The 20,950-nt window shown below is 36.0% G+C and overlaps 3 protein-coding genes across 5 annotated transcripts; 2 read left to right on the forward strand and 1 right to left on the reverse strand.

Moving 5' to 3' along the window:
• Positions 1–1,025: 1,025 nt before the first annotated feature.
• Positions 1,026–12,655, forward strand: LOC108549632 (glutamate receptor ionotropic, delta-2). 3 transcript variants are annotated; one of them, XM_017903113.1, is made up of 10 exons: positions 1,026–1,230; positions 1,381–1,561; positions 2,134–2,318; positions 2,744–2,928; positions 4,780–5,169; positions 6,588–6,755; positions 9,473–9,699; positions 10,927–11,129; positions 11,199–11,464; positions 11,973–12,655. In XM_017903113.1, the coding sequence occupies exons 1-10, from the start codon at positions 1,222–1,224 to the stop codon at positions 12,622–12,624; spliced, it is 2,466 nt and encodes an 821-aa protein (XP_017758602.1). In that variant the 5' UTR covers positions 1,026–1,221; the 3' UTR covers positions 12,625–12,655. The 3 variants fall into 3 exon arrangements, with proteins under 3 accessions (XP_017758602.1, XP_017758603.1, XP_017758604.1); XM_017903114.1 differs by having other exon boundaries at positions 1,407–1,561; XM_017903115.1 differs by lacking the exons at positions 2,134–2,318; positions 2,744–2,928 and having other exon boundaries at positions 1,407–1,561.
• A 1,148-nt stretch (positions 12,656–13,803) lies between these two features.
• On the reverse strand, positions 13,804–15,438 carry LOC108549590 (uncharacterized). Its single transcript, XM_017903062.1, has 5 exons — positions 15,151–15,438; positions 14,387–14,493; positions 14,197–14,295; positions 14,011–14,127; positions 13,804–13,933 (listed from the first exon to the last, which is right to left on the reverse strand). The coding sequence occupies exons 1-5, from the start codon at positions 15,436–15,438 to the stop codon at positions 13,804–13,806; spliced, it is 741 nt and encodes a 246-aa protein (XP_017758551.1).
• A 281-nt stretch (positions 15,439–15,719) lies between these two features.
• Positions 15,720–16,806, forward strand: LOC108549626 (translation machinery-associated protein 16 homolog). Its single transcript, XM_017903107.1, has 5 exons — positions 15,720–15,797; positions 15,900–15,991; positions 16,092–16,232; positions 16,296–16,444; positions 16,511–16,806. Exons 1-5 carry the CDS (start codon positions 15,795–15,797, stop codon positions 16,804–16,806), a joined length of 681 nt encoding a protein of 226 aa, XP_017758596.1. The 5' UTR covers positions 15,720–15,794.
• The last annotated feature ends 4,144 nt before the right edge of the window (positions 16,807–20,950 follow it).

Consider the following 20,950-nt stretch of genomic DNA (forward strand, 5'->3'; position numbering starts at 1 on the left):
TAGATTGCTTACCCTTCAATCGTTCATTGAATCGCAAATCAAAGTTAATCAAAGTTAATGAAAACGACGAGGAAACTGATTTTTCCTATGACTAGAGTGCAGTGTCGAAATGAAAATTTCCCCTAGGTAACGAGGTAAGTGAACTTGGTAAGTGAACCTTAACCTGGTATACCGATTCTTCGTTGCATCGATTCTATCGATTTGCTGTCGACGCGAGGTAAATACTATTATCCACACATCATTGTCCTCGTTCACAGGTTTCGCGTGTGCAAACCTCGATACACCCGATTTTTCCAAACAGAGTAACCCGATTCCTCCGCTGTAATCCTCTTCTTCGTCCGGCAGCCATCTTGGAATCTGCGCAATCGCGGATGGAAATAAATTTTCAGTTTCAATCTCGGCAAGTTTAAAATAAATTCGTCGAAAATTTAGAATTTTAGAAATCTGGAAGGGGTTGATCGAGAAAAGAGTAAGCAAATTTGAATAATATCGATTATTCGAGGATATCGAGAAAAATGAATTACACCTGTTCGTATGTGCACATTTGCGAACTAGTGAAATTTTGCGTGTTTCTCCTAGAGGATGTAACGACTCATCTTTAGTATCATGCTACCTTCTGTATCCTCCATCGTTGCGCGAATAAATAGAGAAATAAATAGAGAAATAGAGAATGTGTCGAAAGTGTAAGAGTCTAAATCGAGACACGTTAAGATTCCATATTCAAGCGAGCACATCGAAGAATGCATAGTTGTACTAAATAATGGAAAACTATTCTACGTTATCTGAATCATACTTCCTTCGGACAATAGGTCATTTTCAAGTTGTCTGTTCAATATTCAACTAGAAAGGAAATTTTACATTCAATTCAATTTTGACTTTGACTTTTATCGTGTCCCCCGTTTCTCTGGTGGCACGTTTGTCATCGACACGCGATATTATCCGCGAAATTAATTCGTTTGGAAGAGCAGATGTTATGAAACGTTTGCACGATACCTATCTGAGTAATTTCTATCGCATGCGTTGAAGCCAAGGACGAAAGGACTGCGAGATGAGCCCTCAGTCTACCTTCGATCGCTGTCTAAAGTGTTTCGCGTTTGCCAACAGGCATCGATGAGCTTGAAAATAACCATTTCCTATATTTTTCTAACATTCTCTGAATCTTGGTCAAAGATATGTCGTAGATTTCCAGCTCTTTTCTTTTTCCACTGCTCTTCATAATATATGCGCGAGGTATGCAAATATTACCTGAATTACTTTCACATATTTCATCGGTTAAAACGTCGTCAACTTCAATTAAAACGAGGAATCTGTTGTGTCTTGCATTTCAAAATACGTTAATTGACACACGTTAGAAACGTATAAATTTCTTGGTATCGACAGTCGATATTTTCTCCCTGCACGTATAGAACAATGAAAGTGCAACTTTTCATCGCCACGACGTTCTACATGGCAACCAGCACCTGTATTTTACCCTCGACACTGACGTTGCAATTGATCCTGGAATTTTCCAAATGGAAAGCCTGGGACCAGATAGTATTGTTCGAGAACTTGACATCCTTAGGTAAGAAGAATCGAATCTTAATTATTATAATTTCAAGTAAGGTCTGGATAGAGAAAAAGGAACAAGGAACACGTACTTCTTCTCAATCATCATCGTTGCTTCGCTATTATTATCGTAAGACCCAAAAACCGAGTGCAAAATATCCCATTAGCCAATTTGTCACCTTTGAAAATTGATATTATTTAAATAAATTATTTTTATTTTTTCTGTCGCAACTGTAATAAATTCTTGGAAAAAGCGAGTAAAAACAAATTACACGGCTTCGCAAAGAATCGTACTGTTGAATCGAATGCTAGTTGAAGATAATCGATATTCGGATCTTTAAACAGAGTTATTTGGGAAATAAATGTGCGAGGGTTTTTCCATGCAATAATTGGAAAAATCGATTGCAGCGTTACGTGAATTTCGGCACGTCCCCTGGCAAGGTTGTACACGTGCAACTGCTTGTGGTTTGTGTGGAAACATTTACAGAAATTCTGATATCGCGGATTAATTATCTCGTTGCTGTGACCCTCGAGTATCATTCAATTTCGGTGTTTCGTCGCTTAAATTTCGTTTTCTCTTTGCCACAGATTGCGTATTTTCGTACACCAGACCTTTGATCGCGTGTCTCGCCGACGAGGGAATCGGCTTGTCGATTCAGTCTGCCATCAATCCGAATATACCTGACGCCCTTGTGATCCAGAAGCATCGAATTGGATCGATCGTTTTGCTCGACGGGCTTAATCTCACATCTCCTGATAATATTCTTCACGTGGTGAGAATCACACGTAGAATCCTCCCTGAGCAATTGTAATTAACAATTATCTATACAATGATGGAACATGAACGAATCGTTTTATTTTCTTAAAATTTTCTAGAACATCGCTGGTTTAACTATCGAGATCATCATTATTTAATTATAAATAATTTAATTTCGAGAGCAAACAAGCTGCCATTTCGATAAATTTCTCTTTCACGTTCGGATTTGATAAACGATTTTATTAGTGGTTATCGCTACTTCTAAATCGATTTGTTCAATGAAAACGAGCATTAAGACTTCATAATTTATTTATTTAGTATCATAAAACGCAAAAATGCGGCGTTAAATTGATTTACCTGCGAAATTATTAATTTCATTGGCAGGAGAATATCCCTAAGCTAGTCAATGGATTAATTTTAACGAGGGAAAACGAATTTCAGGCATCGCAGAAATTCCAGTTCAATTATTACGTCTCCTGGCTGATGATCACCGCGATGAACACGGATGCGACGATCGATACGGTGCTTCGACATTTGAATATCGGTATCGATAGCGACGTGATCGTCGCGACGCCATCGTCGTCTTACGAAGTGATCCAGGAATTGTCTGGAATTTACTGGAACAGGTAGCTTACATTCACGGAACGATGCTCCGAGCTTCTTCACCGATCGATCATCGATCGTCCCGACCATAAACGCAACGTGACCAGCGTCACGTTCGCATGCGAATTATCCGCACTCGAAATATCTCGGATTATCTCGAATCGGGCTGTCGAGATAAAGCACGAAAAATATAAACATTTTGAACCCGCTAATGAAACGCATATCGTAGCGGAAGGATAAGGAGATAGGGCTAGTGATCCAGAAGACTTTCTTCATCAAAGGTCTTTATTTCACTGACGGTCCTTTGGCTCGAGAAGGTTCGACATCCCTCGACATTGATGGGTTCATGTGTTTTAGGTGTAAAACAGTCGAAGACGCTGCCTGTCACCTGAGATCGCTTTCAATATATACCTCAAGCTATCCCAACGTTAGATCTTAGAGGACCTCCTGGGAATGGAAATTCGTATCGATTGTATTATTTGTTATCCGAATATCGGGAACCGGTTTAACGTCTCGAAGGAGTTATTTCGAATTTTTATTTTATCGTGTTGTATATGCAGAATTCAAAGTTCGTTGGTAAATTTCTAGTTATCAGTGTCCCTGACCGAGAGAGATGACACGAGAGATCAGATGAAAACGAGAATTCAGCTCCCATTCAGGATATCAAAATATTAGGTTCACGTTATGTTACCATTTAAGCCTTGAATGTCTTCGTGACCTTTGACCATCCCTGAGATGTGCAATTTTGTTAATTTCTTATAATTTTATCTTAATCACGTGCACAATGATCATCGGTGAGTCACGTGTATAAAATTCTAATTAATGTACACCACGTTGCAAATTTACATTGCAAATTTATGCTACGATACAAATTTAGTCTTTGCTCAAGTATATAATTTTGGTCGTTTCGATTATCACCAATCAATATTTACATTTCGAATTGTCCAATCAAAATTTCGCCGATCGCTTGCGAAAAATTCAATTGATTAATTTCCAAGTTAGTTTTGTAACCCTTTCTAGAACCTGATCGCTCATTTATCAATTATTATCACGGTTTGCGGCATTTTCGTCCATAATTGACCACTCTGGATACGCATAATTCCGATCTCTTGTAACAGTATTTAGCTATGACAATTATATTTATTCCATACCCAAATTTTTCCAAGCTTTCGAGCACCTTACAAGTTTCTCAACTTATAATTCTAGTTAATCAATGACGAAGCATGATCGCTGTCTTTCCAACTGACCTATGTCAATTCCTTTTTTGTATTCTGTGTATTTTTCTACTCATTCTGATCATCTGCGTGCATTGGCGCAAATTTAAAATTAACAAATTTCTTATTCATCATGTATAACTTCTGCGATTCATAACTTTATTTAACCAATGATCATTTGTCGTTAATCCTTTGACTGCCACACCGAAATTACATGTTTCCCTCAGGCAGTGCACCGCTAGATGCAAGATTTGTTCTATGTTTTTGGTGTTCTAATAAAAATCTTTAATCGTTCAATGGGACACCTTTTATTTCAAAGTATCTTCTAATTAGCGGTTACATTCAAAATGCACCAATTGTCAATTTTCGTTAAATGTAATTCAACGTAGTTCAAATAATTGAAGCTCTCTGGTCATCAATGACCACCGTGGCGTCACAGGAGAAACCGTGGTCGGTCATATATGACCATTATGGCAGTCAAAGTGTTAATGTATTTCCAAGTGATCTCTCAAAAATTGCCTCAAACGAAATAATTATATAATTATATTCGAGATAATTTGAAAAATCGATATTTTGGAAACAATCGATATCGAATACGTCACTGGTCGTTTGCATGAAATAGCATGGGATCAAAGCCTCGAATTTTTCCACGTTCCCCAGGACCTGTTTGTCTCTGCAACGCTACGGGAACCGCTTCGACTTCCGGGAGCCATCGATCAAGAGGTTCGACGAGAACGCGTCCGTCAACCTGAATTACGCGGTTCCCGAGAACAGAACGGTGCTCTTTCACTTCGTCCACGTGTACAAGATCCGGTACTCGGACAACACCAGCCTGGTGACCAATTTCCTCGGTTCTTGGAACCCGGACTCGTGGTCGTTGCAAAGTCCGATCAACGTGAAGCTGAGGAAAGACTTTAGGGGCCAATCGATCATTTTCGGTGTCCTGAACGGGACGATCGATGGCCAGATGGACACCACGGAGGAAGAGGCGAACGACATCGCGCCTCTTCTCAACTTTGCCAGCTTTGTCGCTAACAGCGTCAACGCGAGGTACGAGTCTAGGCAATTTTCCCCAACTTTTCCTGCCTTTCCGAACGACTTTCAACGATTTCCAACGATTCAATGGTAATCCAGAATAATTGACACGTTTTTCCGGAATTATATTCGCGGTTACAGATGTCGGTGAAACGTTTCATGAATAAGTATATGTTAATATGCATCGACTGATCGTGATCGTCACACGTATCGGATATTACGAATATTTCTCGTGTTAAATTTCTGGTATTCGTGTGTCGGAAACTAGTTTTCATTGTTGGAATGACTAGAATTCTAAAACTTTAAAAATTAGTTTTCAACGCCGGGATCACGATGAAGATGCCTTCAATTTGAATAAAAACTCATCTTGCTTTATCCGATTATAAATGATTTGTCGTATTCTAATAATTCGCGAGATACAATATTGCATGCACCATGCATACCGAACGCGGTACTTTATTATAATATTTATTATTATTCAAATTACAGCGTTATTATAGCCAATACACGTAGCACCTTCTGTCGTGTTAACTTCGAAATAACGAAGTCAGTAGATACGAATGATTAAATCAGTGAATAATCTATCTATTGTAGGTCAAATTAGGTCATGGCGTGTGATATAAAATCTTAATTATCCATATAAATGAGTCTGCAAATAAATTTATGAATAATTTACGCTCGTAGGTGCATTTATGCCGCACACTCTTGATTTATGAACAAGTTACGATCTATCGAATTATCCTCATCGCTTTTTATCACGAATTATCGCATTCCTAAATATTATCCGAGATATTTCCATCGTTACCAGAATTAGGCACGAGTGTATAAACTTCTCTAAATAGATTACGAATTTTTATCCAGCTCTGGTGGCAACTCTTAGGGCAGATTCAATGGCCATGGCGCATGATCTTTCGAAACTTTCAATCGCATTCCCGAAGGCACTCGACGTTCGTTCTAATTTATTCAGCGAATTTATGTGCGAATTCCGCAGATAAACCAGAGTTCAAGTCTTTATCATTTTCTTGATACGATAACGGACGCTTCTAACGAATTTGCAATTTCTATTAACTCAAACGGAATAACGAACAATTCAATTTATATTCCAAGCATTTATACCGGTTTCCAGAGAAATGCCGATCACGGGGCACCGGCTTCAAATTTCGAGAGTCGAGATTTGCATAATTCGAGCGTGAAAGCGAATATCGAAAACGTTAACGTCTATTTACATTCACGTATCTTACCCGCAATTTGAATGTAAGTTCGTCACTGAACTACGTAACGTATCTGGTGATGTGGATTAAAAGCGAGGAATATTTTTCCTCCTTACTATTTCTCGTTAATAAATAGAGCACCACGTTGAATATCATTTTTATATTTGCAACCTTATCGTTACAACCGTGCCTGAATTTACGTAAGAAGAAAATCTTTTCTAGCATAGAAATAGTGCCGCACGAAAAGCTAGGCACTCTGAATAACAAAGTTTGGAATAACCTGCTCGGAGATGTCGTCACCGGTGAAGTGGACATTGGACTAGGGTACATCACCGTGAACGAGGAAAGACAAGCGGAAATGTCGTTTAGTCATCCTCTCATTCGTTATATGTGAGAATATATTTACAATATAATGCTCGATTCGTAATCTCGATATTATTCAGTAGCTAATGGAACAATGGTCTCTTTGAATTTCCTAGAGAGGTACAGATTGTTCCATAAATCGGTTCAAAACTTCGTCAACGCGTTCCACGATTGGAAACATTAAATTGGTAGAAAAATAATTTCCATTTTCGTATTTTCAATTTTTGCAGCTTGATATTGGAATAAATTGTAAATCTGCTTATGTTATGTATCGTTCGAAAGCTCTGACTCAGCTCTATATTTCGATAACAAACATTTTGTACGTAGTGATGATTTAGAAATGGAAAAGAAGCAAAACGAATCATCCATTTTCATCCTAATTTCGTACAAAATTGCGATATTCCGCGATAAATTGCACAAAGTGGCGAAAATAATGTAGGTAAACGATATTTTCCAATTACCAATTTATTCTACGACGAGAAATAATTCGTAAACCTGACGTGAAACTGGACCCTGGAAGGTTTTATTCAAAAATGTAGTACAGCTGTTATAAATCGTATATTAAAATAATTTTGTCAACGCGTTCCGTGATTAAAAGTAATTAAAATATATTTCTTACCTTGTCCCACGAGGACGGAGCAGATTGGGAATAAACAAAGGAGTGTGATTGAAAAAGTGGACCTCGAAAGCTTGGGTAGAAAATCTTGATCGAAACGCATCTTTATTTCCTGTACAAATAACTCGCGTAACTTATCGATACAATTTGAATTTATATTTTCATTTTAAGAGACTCTATTTCTTTTCCCGAATACATTTATTGAGACATTGACGTCAAACGTACGTATATCTACGGAAGTGCATAACACTTTAAAATGCAAGATTATATAGCTAAAGCGCATATCGATGTAATAACTAATTTTTTCGGTGACATTTGTGCCGTAATGTATACTTCATTCACTTTCTATACTTAATCCAGCGAATTAATATAGGCTATATTTGTGTAGCTATTCCTCCCATGCATTGCGTTAAAAGCAAATTTATCTTAGACCTCGCATTTCACCGTATTATCGCGACGATTTGTCATCTCAATTACCTATATTCATCGTGGTATGATGAAAATAAAAGAATATACATAAGTACGTTTCTACTTCGATAATAGTCAACATTGATTTTGCCAACCTCGGCTATATACAGGGTGAGCCTCGTAACACGAACTCAAACAACTCATAAAATATTTGTTGTACGAAGAAGTAAAATAATTTACACAGGTGTTGCATGGTTTCTAGGAGTACGTATAGTAGTCTAATTAATTTTGTTATTTTGCTGTTTTGTCAAGATACGAAGGTCGTCTTCAATTTTTTAAATAGAACATTTAATATTTCTTCCCAAATTCGGATAAAGAGTCGAATTCTATATGAAAAAGACTCGAAATGGTTTCTAAGATATTGGCAGAATGAGTTCTATTTTGAGCGATGTCCGAGCTGCTGCTCGTTACAATCAGCTCAAGTACATAATTCTTTTATCAGTGAGTAAGAAACATTTTTAAAAGTTTCTACTGTTATTACATAATTAATGCATGTAATACGCTATAAACTTTGTTTTCTAATTTACTCTGCGAGGAAATAGTCGAGCAACATCTGACAAGAGAGAGCTGACCAAGCTATTTTGATAAGCTTCAAAAGTTGAAAGTAACATTCGTATATCGATAAAAAGGTAAAAAATATGCAACATCTGCAACATTTTTCTTACTAGTATTTTATAAATTATTTAATATCAAAGTCTCGTTACGAAACTTGCCCTGTATGTCGATAATTGTAAGAATAGAGTCTGAAACCGATCGTCTTTACAGGCTTCGTACTTCTAGTATTAATAAAGCATGCCTAATATTAACCTTTCGCACTCGATGACTTTTGGCTAGAGAAGAGTAGAAATTCAAAGATTCTCTACTAAAAAGCTGACGACACTTTTTTCAGCAGTGAATAAAGAATTGTATAATAATAGAATTGTAGAATTATTTGATTTCGATACCTCGCACACTGTTACATTGCATTAAATTTGATATATTAATTGATATTGATTTTCCAAATTTTATGAAATGGTGACTGAACTCACCTCTCGAGTGCAAAGGGTTAATATATATGACGTACGTACTCAAAGGACAATTAAAAATAAAAATTTAAACAAGCACATACGCACACTCGCATAAAATGCACAATCATGGTGTAAACAAACTCTCAACTTTGCACTCGAGAGGTGCCTCTCAGTCACCATTTAATCAGATTCTAAAGATCGTTGTTGATTAATATCTCGAATTTAAAATTGCCCAACGACGCGTGGAATATTTAGATAAAAAAGTTCTACGTCTTCCAACTAATTTGCATTTATTATATACTGTTTTGAAAATATCATCGATATTATGACAGAAAGTCATCGAATTACTATTTTCCTGTAACGAAAAAATCGCCGAGTGCAAAGGGTTAATAGCATTTGCAAAAATGGTTCGACAGAAACTCGGAATTGAAATATTTATCAGATTTTTGGGGAACTTTTATCACCTCGTTATAGTAAATGGTTTATGAATAAAATTAGGATTTACCAATTTTCCAATTTTCGGTGTGATATGTGTATTATATACGCGAGGACAAAGTTTTGCAGGAAAATTTGTGGAACAACCTGTACACCTTGAGCATTTTAATCGATCAAGTGAATGCATCGCTCTGTTCAATGAACTTCTGTTCACACAGGAGGAACATTTACTACCACCCTCTGGAAACCGGCACCATGAGGGACATATTTCGTCAACCGTTCAACACCTGCTTGCTAGGCTGCGTCGCGTCCACTTATCTCGCCATACTAATAGCCATGGGGTTGATCATTTACGCGACGAAAACAGTTTTGCACAATGAGGAGGCGAAACGGGTCGGAATAGGGGAAGCTGCGCTCTGGTGCATCAGCATCATGTGCATGCAAGGTTTTACTCGATATTATCACTTGAAAATGATTGAAAATAAAATTGACAGTCATTCGACACAATATGATATCAATCCTTTCGCTGTTTAACAAAATTGTGGTGCTTAGTTGCAAAAATGCTCGAATTTCTTATAATTCGATATATTCAGTTTTACCACAAGATGAATTTAGAGGAAGAAGGAAATATAATTTCGAATGAAGCGAATTTCATTGCAATGTTTATTCGTTAAAATGTTTATTAACTACGTTAATTGTTATTCAGCAATATTGATTTTTCATCAATTTTACCAGAAGATAAATTTAGAGGAAGAAAGAAATATGATTTCGAATGAAGAAAATTTCATTGTAATTTTTGTTCGTTAAAATGTTTATTAACTACGTTAATTGTTATTTAGCAATGTTGATTTTTCATCAATTTTACCACAAGATAAATTTAGAGGAAGAAGGAAATTGATTTCGAATGAAGCGAATTTCATTGTAATTTTTGTTCGTTAAAATGTTTATTAATTACGTTAATTGTTATTTAGCAATGATGATTTTTCATCAATTTTACCACAAGATAAATTTAGAGGAAGAAAGAATTATGATTTCGAATGAAGCGAATTTCATTGCAATTTTTGTTCGTTAAAATGTTTATTAATTACGTTAATTGTTATTTAGCAATGTTGATTTTTCATCAATTTTACCACAAGATAAATTTAGAGGAAGAAAGAATTATGATTTCGAATGAAGCGAATTTCATTGCAATTTTTGTTCGTTAAAATGTTTATTAATTACGTTAATTGTTATTTAGCAATGTTGATTTTTCATCAATTTTACCAGAAGACAAATTTAGGGGAAGAAAGAAATATGAATTCGAATGAAGCGAATTTCATTGCAATTTTTGTTCGTTAAAATGTTTATTAATTACGTTAATTGTTATTCAGCAATATTGATTTTTCATCAATTTTACCAGAAGATAAATTTAGAGGAAGAAAGAATTATGATTTCGAATGAAGCGAATTTCATTGCAATTTTTGTTCGTTAAAATGTTTATTAATTACGTTAATTGATATTCAGCAATATTGATTTTTCATCAATTTTACCAGAAGATAAATTTAGAGGAAGAAAGAATTATGATTTCGAATGAAGAGAATTTCATTGCAATTTTTGTTCGTTAAAAAGTTTATTAATTACGTTAATTGTTATTCAGCAATGTTGATTTTTCATCAATTTTTATTAACCACAGGTTCTCCATGGACTCCTCGGAATCCATCTGGGAAAACCGTGTTATTATTCAGTCTGATGTTTGCTTTGGTAATGTACAACGCCTACGCCGGATTTATTACCTCAATCTTATCAGTACAGGCCAGTGGTATCAAGTCCATCACGGATATTCTCTCACACAACTTCAAATTGGGGTACAGCATAACCGACGACGAATACATCAGAGTGAGTTTATCGAGGAAGATAACATGTATCAAATTTGTCATTGGCGGAGTACTTTTACTTGTTCCATAGAACGTGAACGACAGTAATCTACGCGAGTTGTACATAAGGGCGTTCAACAACAGGGAGTCGAGATTGGACACCATATCCGGTCTGACAAAGGCCGTGAAAGGCCACTATGGCTTCTTCGTGAGCGCCACCCTTGCCCGACGCGCCCTCAGATCCACGTTGATCCAAAAACGATGCAATTTGAAGGAATTGCCACTTCCACAGACGTTCACTATGGTTGCATTGCCGATGGCTAATTCTTGCCCTTACAAGAAAATTATTAATTTGAAGTACGTGATTCGTGGAATATATTCATCAAAATCTTATCAGAGTATTATCAGAATATCGGAAATTCGAATATTCTGGAAGATAAATGATTTTGCAATAAGGATTTTGCAATACCATCATTGTGATTTATTATATATAATACTACTATAACTTTAGTATAATATACTATACTAACTGTACTATAATGTACTATACTAATTATACAAAAGTATTACTATAACTGTCCTATAATATACTATACTAACTGTACTATAATGCACTAAATTAACTATACTATAATATTACTATAACTCAAGAAAATCACAGGTAAAATTTAATAGAAAAGTCTCTATGCTTCCAGACGAAATTCACGAGAAAATTCTAAGACCCTTAAATACCCATAAATTTTCTCAATGGCACCCCATAAATTGTCATCATATGGACATCTATATTTAAAGAAAAGGAAGAAAATAAATTTTCCAAAGGTCCTCCAAGTTATCCAAAATTCATTCTCTGTTCCATATTTTCCAGTATCCTGAAAATACGAGAACGAGGGGTCCTGAACAGGATAACGGAACGGATGTTGCCAGAGATGCCCAGATGCAAGTCACCGACCACTTTCCACAGCGCGAGACTCACAGACGTGTACTCCGCCTTCTTCATTCTGATCGCTGGAGGTGTCGCGGCCGTCTCGATCGGGATCGTCGAGAGGATTTGGCACAAGAGGCGGCAGATGAAGGAGACGATCGTTCGAGGGATGCGTCAACATCATCTGATGCCCTCTCACCTGCCTCACCTCCCGCACATGCCACGATTACCCTCGTTTCCACGTTTCCCTCATCTGCCGCATCTTCATTCTAACAACGACCCTCGGAACGACTTGTTTCGCGATTCGCGAATCGATTTAACGACCAACAACGGGGAGCACTTCTCCCCGAGTTCTTCTGTCATCGCGTTGGATTCGCGAGATGAGACCTCGAGTATGAGAAAGACGGGAAACGACTTGGATTCGGACGGTGAAATCGATAAACCTCGTTTGGAGCCGAAATTTTTCACCTGGAGAAAAGATGGACGACCAAAACGAGCGAAGCGCAGGGTTTCAGGGTTACAGAAGAGGAAGCTAGATGATAAGGTGCAGAAGGGTAGCTCTGTAGGTAGTATGGTCTTTCCTTTTCAGCAGTAATTGAAGAGGAAATGTTTTGAGGAAGTGAATTGAAGGAGGGTTGAGGTGTTCTAAAAAAATGTGGAATTTCATGAAATTTCGTGGAATTATATTAGTTGACGCTATTGCTTCGCAGAGATTCTTGGAAAAATATTTTCTATTATCGTTTTCTATTATCTGTTTTTCCTTTTCAACAATAATTGTAAAGGAAGTGTTGGGTTTTAAAAATTTCATTAGAGAGAATGAAGGAGGGGTGAGTTGTTCTAAAAGAATGTGCAATTTCGTGGAATTATATTAATTCACGCTATTGTTTCGCAGAGATTCTTGGAAAAATATTTTCTATTATCGTTTTCTATTATCTGTTTTTCCTTTTCAGCAATAATCGAAGAGGAAGTGTGTTGGGTTTTAAAAGGTTCATTACAGAGAATAAAGGAGGGTTGAAGTGTTCTAAAAAAATGTGGAATTTCATGGAATTTCGTGGAATTATATTAGTTGACGCTATTGCTTCGCAGAGATTCTTGGAAAAATATTTTCTATTATCGTGTGACATTTATAGTTGTAAGTATAATTCGCTGTTCTATGATATTTATAAATATAGATGGAAGCAGGGGCTGGATATTTGCGAAATATCCATCAGGAAGTGATCAGGAGAAAGCTTTTAATACGATATTAGAACTATCGACCTGTAATGTCTGCTTAAGTATAGTATACACGGATAATATTAATTGAAGTGGTATATGCGACGAAAATAGATAGCTGCATGTAATCATGTGTCTATCTTAATGAAAATCGAAATTAATTTTACCAAGTGCAATTGCATGTTTTGAGCAAATACGAAAGTAAAGAGAAACTAGTCATTTCGACTGGTTTGGTAGTTCCTGACTGCCTTTGTACGATGAGTTCCCTCTCTGTCTGTCTCCAAGCTCATAATCGTTATTTAAAACGTTGTAAACCTGGAACTGCATTATAGGAAGTAGTCGGTCAGTGTACACGTGAACTTCTATTACGTATGGAGTTTCCATTCGAATTTACAGGATTACGTATAAACAGTATTACGATTAAAAGATAAAACAAGTAGGTTCTTACGTGATAAGATACTTTTATTTATAGCGAAGAATAGAAATGATAAGAGGTGTAAAACGTTATTCAATGGCTGAGTAGTCGCTTCGTCTATTATGCTTATATAAATAGTATTACCCTTCAGTTACGTTTGCCATACTTGTCGTAGGTCGCGGTAATTTTTACTTTGGCCTTGTAAGTTTTAAACGGAGATTCGTACTTTGCCACGTTCTCCATGCTTCTGCAATCTCGCAATATACCATCCGTGCTTCTGAAAAGAAGTAAGAGTTAAGCAAAGCTGTTAATAAATATTTTGTATCCAATTGAAGGTCTCGTTTTTCTTATTACCGACACACGAGGGTAATCAGGTCCTGGAAGTTATTGTCGTGACGCCAGCGTTGCCATTGCTCGTACAAAAATACTTCTCCAATTTCGTCGAGATAGTAATGACAAAGATCACTTAATCTGAAATAATTCAGATATATAATTTATCGTGGAATAACTGAGTTAAATGTTAGATCTCGGTTCACTCACTTCTTTCCCCAAAGCCCATCAGCTGACGTGGTTATCATGATAGAACCTGGTAACCTGTCAGAGATGTATCTCTTTCCATTTAACTTTTGAAGACCATAACTGTGAAAATAATAAAAATATATGTCTATTTTTTTTATTAATTGATTAAAAATATAGTGATTTGTTTATTAATTGATTTGCATATATTTACTGTTGGAAAGAATGGTTGCAGATGGTCCTCAAGAGAAGCTCGATTTCGGTGTGGTTCAAATACACGTTGGGTAACACCTCGTGGACGTCCAGCAGGGTTTGATTTATCTGAGAATTATAAAATGGATTATTGTAATTTTTCGTATTTGAATTGAATTGGTTATCGTGACCTGTTATATTTAATGACTTATTATGTAATCAATTTTTATCTACTTTAAGGTCCCACTCTTTTTCCTTATTTTTAGTCGTGCAATATAATAATGTATCATTATGCTGTTGGGAGAGTTACTAATAATTAATTGGGAGAGTACTAATAATTAATAATTAATTAATCTTTGCGGTAATATTAAATAAATTTATCGAGATTGGAAAATATTCAATCATTATAATATACTCCTTTTCATAGTATTTGCGATTGATTGATCGAGAATACCATTCTTCAATGAACAACATTAAATTTAAATTATAATTTATAATTTAAATATTAAATTTGTAATATTAAATTTAAATTATAATTTATATGCTATTAAATTTAATTAAATTTAAGACAAAAGGATTTTTAACTTTAATTGGAATTTTTTATTTTATTCATTTCATTAGGGAATATATATTATTCAACATATTAATAATATAATTTAAGGTTAATACTACAAGAATACATTGCGTTTAAATTTTTCCTAATATTTCTTAGGATATTTTCAAATAATTCGATATAATGTACGAAGAAATTGACAATGTAAATGTGTATGACGAAAGTGATTCAACCTTTTCAGCAATGGCGAGACACATCCCACATCTGATACAAGCTGTTGAGAAATCGATTTTTATCGTATCGCACGCCGAGCAAGGGCGGAAGTATGGAATTTTTTGTACTATTCCAAATTCACTCCGGTCACAGATATAATTATAACTGTCTGTTGAGTTTTGATCGTCTTTACTTAGAGTTTCTTCCTTTTCTCTTCGACATTGGACGGATCTTTTCCTACCAAAACACGTCCCATCTGATGTTAAAATTAGGAGAAGCACTATTACGATTAAACTTTTCGTTTCCATCATTCACTTCTGTCAAATTTCCCTCCTTTGTTGAATAAATGTAGTACAGATTTACAAAACGCTTTCTTCGTGTTAATCGATATATACTTATTAAAGGTTAAAAATAATAAAATAGGTTACGTTTTTAATGTTTAAAAGAATAATTATAAATTGTTCGAAACAGAAGAAAAATTTTGAAGTTTATTGGTCTAGAAATGTCCATGGTAAGATGTGCTTCGATGTTGCTTCTTCTGTCGACAGACGTCGCCACTGTTGCTATTGTAGATGATTCTTCTGAGCAAGAAATAGATAGAGTGTACATATGGTCTGATTTGATAGTTTGAAGGTTAGGCCACTAACAACGATAAATCACAAACATGGTACAGTTTGTATTAATTTATATTTAAATAAAATAGTTTATTATTTTGTAAGGATTATTTGAATATATTCTTTCTCGTTTTGTATATTTGTTACTTTTATAGGCTACTGCATTGAGAAAGGAGTTCCTGAAAGTGAAGAATATTGCACATCTAAATAGTAGAAAATCTCTTGCCATTGCAAAGAGAACTAAAAAGTAAATTAAATTATTATTACTCTACCTGATTTTCTTATATTTTATATATTTTGTTATATATTCTTTATATATTGTTAAATGTAATTGCTCTTTGTTTCAGAATATTACACAGGCAGAAAGCAAAAATGGGTGGCTTGATAAAACAGAATATAACAAAAGAGAAAATGTTATGGATCAAAGATCATATGGTGCCAGATGTTTGTCCCTATACTACAGAATTAACTGCTCGCTTGTTAAAAATGTAGGTGAACCAGAGTTGTATATTGAAGATACGACTACTTACGATTTTGTATTGGATTTTAAGGTATATAGCAAGAAATGACGAAGAAATGGATCAAATTGTCCTCAAAAGATTCGTAGGTACCAAAAGAGGTAGACAACATGCCAGTAGAGAGGATATATTAAGAATGGCCAGAGAGAGAGAACAAGAAGAGTACGATACATGTGGGATAGGTAAAGAAATTTGATTTACCTTATTTTCAAAGTACTCTAATGTGCAAAATTTCCTTCATGTTTCAGAAATTCCTGATATTTTAAATGCAACGCAGTGTCAGATGTTAAGAGAATGGAACGGAGAATTAAGGTACTTGACCAATTTTAAATTCAGAAGGTTTGGTAAAAGACATTTAGAGGAAACGTTACAAAAAGCAAGTAAGGAACCGAAACAAAATAAAGATATACGAACAAAGGTTTTAGAAAAATCAGGAAATCCCTCTGTGGAAGATAAGCTTGAGAACACAGAGAATTCGTTAAGTAATTCAGTTGATGCAACAGAAGATAATCCACTGACAAAATGTGCTATGGAAGTAGAATAAATTTTGTACATATATTGTTTATTTTCTTCCTCTGCGTTACTTTTCCTGATCTGGTCCACTTTATCTTCAGCTCTAATTATGCTGATTTTCTCAAAATAAAACTAAAGCGGACAGCTTCGTTCTTTTCAGCTTGCGAAATGCCATGCTAAGATAGGAAGAAAAAGAAATGTTTGATTACGAAATATTCAATGAAACTGGAACATGTGAATAAGTCACGTGCACAGCACGAAGTCTCTAAGTTACATCCTCGCGTTCTCTTACCATTTTTTCGTTTCATTTTTCTAATTTTTCTTTCATTATTACATAAGCAAGCAGATAGTGTAATTACCTGAATAAAACGAAACAGTCGGGATCTTACGTACTTAAAAACTTACAAGCATCGAGCAATTCTCGAAAGGGCATCGTAACAAATTTATTACGCAACACGTAATTTTAAATATCTTTTTAAATTTCTCACACGCTTCGAATGGATCGCATAGTTTGACAAAAGGAACAGACTCGCTGTGCATACAACAAACACAGCTGCGTTCGTTGCAACAGTTGCAATTGCAAGAAATTTCTCTGGAAGAGCATTCGGTTCATCCTACGTCAAACTATCCGGATTTATTCCAAATTTGTTCATAAGTTAATCACGCTTTCACTCTGTCCACGTTTCTCAATTACACGTGCCTAACCGAATTCGTTTCGCGAGACCAGTGCTCAATCCATGGTTCGTTGCAAATTAAGGGAAAAACCGACAAATCGGACTAGATCTTTTAGGTAAACCAACGACTGCGAACATCAACGCGATCACTCGAACCGGTTGAATTTTAAACAAGAATCGGATCAGCACGTGCCAGTGATCTCTTCGTGACGATTTTTTCTTTTATCTCCTAATTAATTCTCAGGAAATGATATGAATTTTTGAATGAAACTTGACTGACATTTGCGCATATTTGCAAACAATAAATAGTCATCGATGTCGCGTAGCGATTAGTATTTCCAATCGTCGTTCGACTCGAATAACTTTCGTTGGGTTTGTTAACAGAAAGCTAGGAATCCGCGAGATGCCAGCAAGAATCTTCGGTTTGCGATTACGTGGACATTTCTAGAAACTCAATTTGCCATTAGTCACAAATGGAACTACAATATCTATGAACGATTGCTTTGTATCGAAATATAAAAATGGTTGCCAGTTATTTCGCTAAACCAGTTCTCCTGTCTTCTGCCTTCGCACAGGAATGATTAAAGGGACCATTTTAACGCGATTTTTAAATCGACTGATTTTTTGGATCAGAAAGAATATTAGCAAATTTTCTAGAATTTTATTAGAAATTTTTGATATTCGTCTTTTGCTAATTAACATCAACGAATATTGCGAATATCGTTGATAATTCTACATCAAAGTGATCAGACACGAAGTTCAAACGATTTTTCAAAATGATCAAGATTACGCAAGATGCTTTCTACACTTCGTGAGCCACGATTGTCAGTGAAACGTAACTATAAATGAAATGAAATTGCTCGTAGATTACGTTATATTACATTCTAGGATTTTACGTTTACAACCAAGGACTTTTACTCGATTCTCTCTTTTACTGCACTTCCTGTAGCATCGAGCGTGCGTTTTTGTTCGATTTCGTCCACAAATTGGAAAATAGAAAATACCCTGTGATGGATTTAAGCACTTGCGGTTGCAAGAAATTTACAGACACGTGTGCCAAAACGATCCGGTGTTTCTGTAACAATTGCCTAACGACGTGTATAGCTCGTCGTTGGCGATTCTGTGACAAAAGCATTACGACGTGTATGCCACGTAGCTGGCGATTTTGTGACAAAAGCATTACGACGTGCGTGACACGTCGTCGACGATTCTGTGACAAAAGCATTACGACGTGCGTGACACGTCGTTGGCGATTCTGTGACAAAAGCATTGCGACGTGCGTGACACGTCGTTGGTGATTTTGTGACAAAAGCATTACGACGTGCGTGACACGTCGTTGGCGATTCTGTGACAAAAGCATTACGACGTGCGTGACACGTCGTTGGCGATTCTGTGACAAAAGCATTACGACGTGCGTGACACGTCGCTGACGATTCTGTGACAAAAGCATTACGACGTGCGTGACACGTCGTTGGCGATTCTGTGACAAAAGTATTACGACGTGCGTGACACGTCATTGGTGATTTTGTGACAAAAGCATTACGACGTGTCACGCACGTCTTTCCAGCGCAAGTAGAAATTAATTTTTAATTTTTTGATTCCTCTTGGACAGCCAGATTCCATCGGCTTCACAGCGTCGGCCATTTTTACGCTCGCTTAAGCTTTACGATCTCCAGGCGTCCTTGCGTTCTCAATTACCAACGCTAATCCTCCTTCTAGTTAGACGGACCTGTGCCGTCGAATTAGAAAGTTCGACTTGCAGCTGCACCTTTTCGACTTTGTCTCCTCTCGTCGAGCTATGCGGAAGAGGTGGAAATGCGAACGCGGGGTGTGAAATTCAAGGTGTAACGAGAGAAAAGACTGCGGACGCAGTCACGTTTGTTTATTTGGACGTCGTTGACCGCGGTTGAGATTCGCTTGATTTTCTAAGTACCCCCGGATCGAGGCCAAATCCTGCAGGCGAGCGATTCTACCAATTACGGGAGTAGTAAAATCGAGCCACGTAAATTGTGTTTATTCGAGGTAATAAAAAGGAGACAACTTTCTTCGGAGATTACATTTCTAAAGATGCATCGGAAAGTAGTGAAAAGAATTTTAACGGGTAATAGAATCTTTCGAGGTACTCCCGACGTGATTCTTGGATAATTAGCGTTATCGTGATCCGTATGATAGAACGCAGATTCAGAGCAGAGTTAACGAACCACTTAATTAAGGATACTCTTACATCATTCGCCAATAATAAGTACACATCAAGCGGAATATTCTTGATATTACCATGAACCTATCTCCAACCACCGTAAGGTATAACGCGTTTCCTGTTGGACCAATGGTTTGATGACTTCACGCTCCGTTTCTCTCCGTTTCATGACTTTGTGCACCGTGGATCGTGTGCATTCCATTTTGCCAAAACTCACAATCTTCTTTGTAATATATGTAGAGACATGGGTGGTGGTTAAATAATATACAACTATTTATTAGAAATAAAATAATAATACACTATGGTGGTGACGATAAAGGCTACGAATATAGATATATATAAACTATTACAATTAACAAGACAATTACAACTAACAACACAATTACAACTAACAACACAATTACAATTAACAACACAATTACAACTAACAACACAATTACAATTAACAACACAATTACAATTAACAAGACAATTACAACTAACAACACAATTACAACTAACAACACAATTACAACTAACAACACAATTACAATTAACAACACAATTACAACTAACAACACAATTACAACTAACAACACAATTACAACTAACAACACAATTACAACTAACAACACAATTACAACTAACAACACAATTACAACTAACAACACAATTACAACTAACAACACAATTACAACTAACAACACAACTACAACTAACAACACAATTACAACATAACTGTTCCAACATCACTGACCCAACATAACTGTCTCTCAAGCACTGTCCCCTAACCATTTTTGCCTTCTTATATATATTCCTCAAAAGCCTCCCCCAACATGACCAAATATGGTTATCCTAAGGGCCTGACGCATCGCCGGGGTTTTTCCGACTGACCTGGCCCTCGAACCCTCGGCGACCTTCCAGACCAAAGTCACCTATACCCGAGATAGAAATTCTGCGATACTACTTATATGTTATATCACAGCCCTCGATTACAATGACCAATATAAGGAATCGTATCATCATTGAGTTCATCGTTAATAAAATAGTAGTGTCGTCATTAACACTAGGTTTACAGACGCTATCTGTATACCTATTTCTAAAGACACTTGTCAAATTGACAAATAAAGGAAACCACGTGCCTTCTTTTTAACGATTAATTTAATTTAAAAGCAATTACAATATTAACCCTTTGCACTCGACGATTGTTTGGCTAAAAATGGACAGGCGTCCAAAGATTTTCTGCTATAGAATTGACGATATTTTTTTGAGCAGTAAATAAAAAACTTATAATAATTAAGTAGAATTATTTGATTTCGATACCT

Source organism: Eufriesea mexicana, unplaced genomic scaffold (assembly GCF_001483705.2).
Source record: "Eufriesea mexicana isolate 0111107269 unplaced genomic scaffold, ASM148370v2 scaffold2119, whole genome shotgun sequence".
In the NCBI taxonomy this organism is placed as follows: domain Eukaryota; kingdom Metazoa; phylum Arthropoda; class Insecta; order Hymenoptera; family Apidae; genus Eufriesea; species Eufriesea mexicana.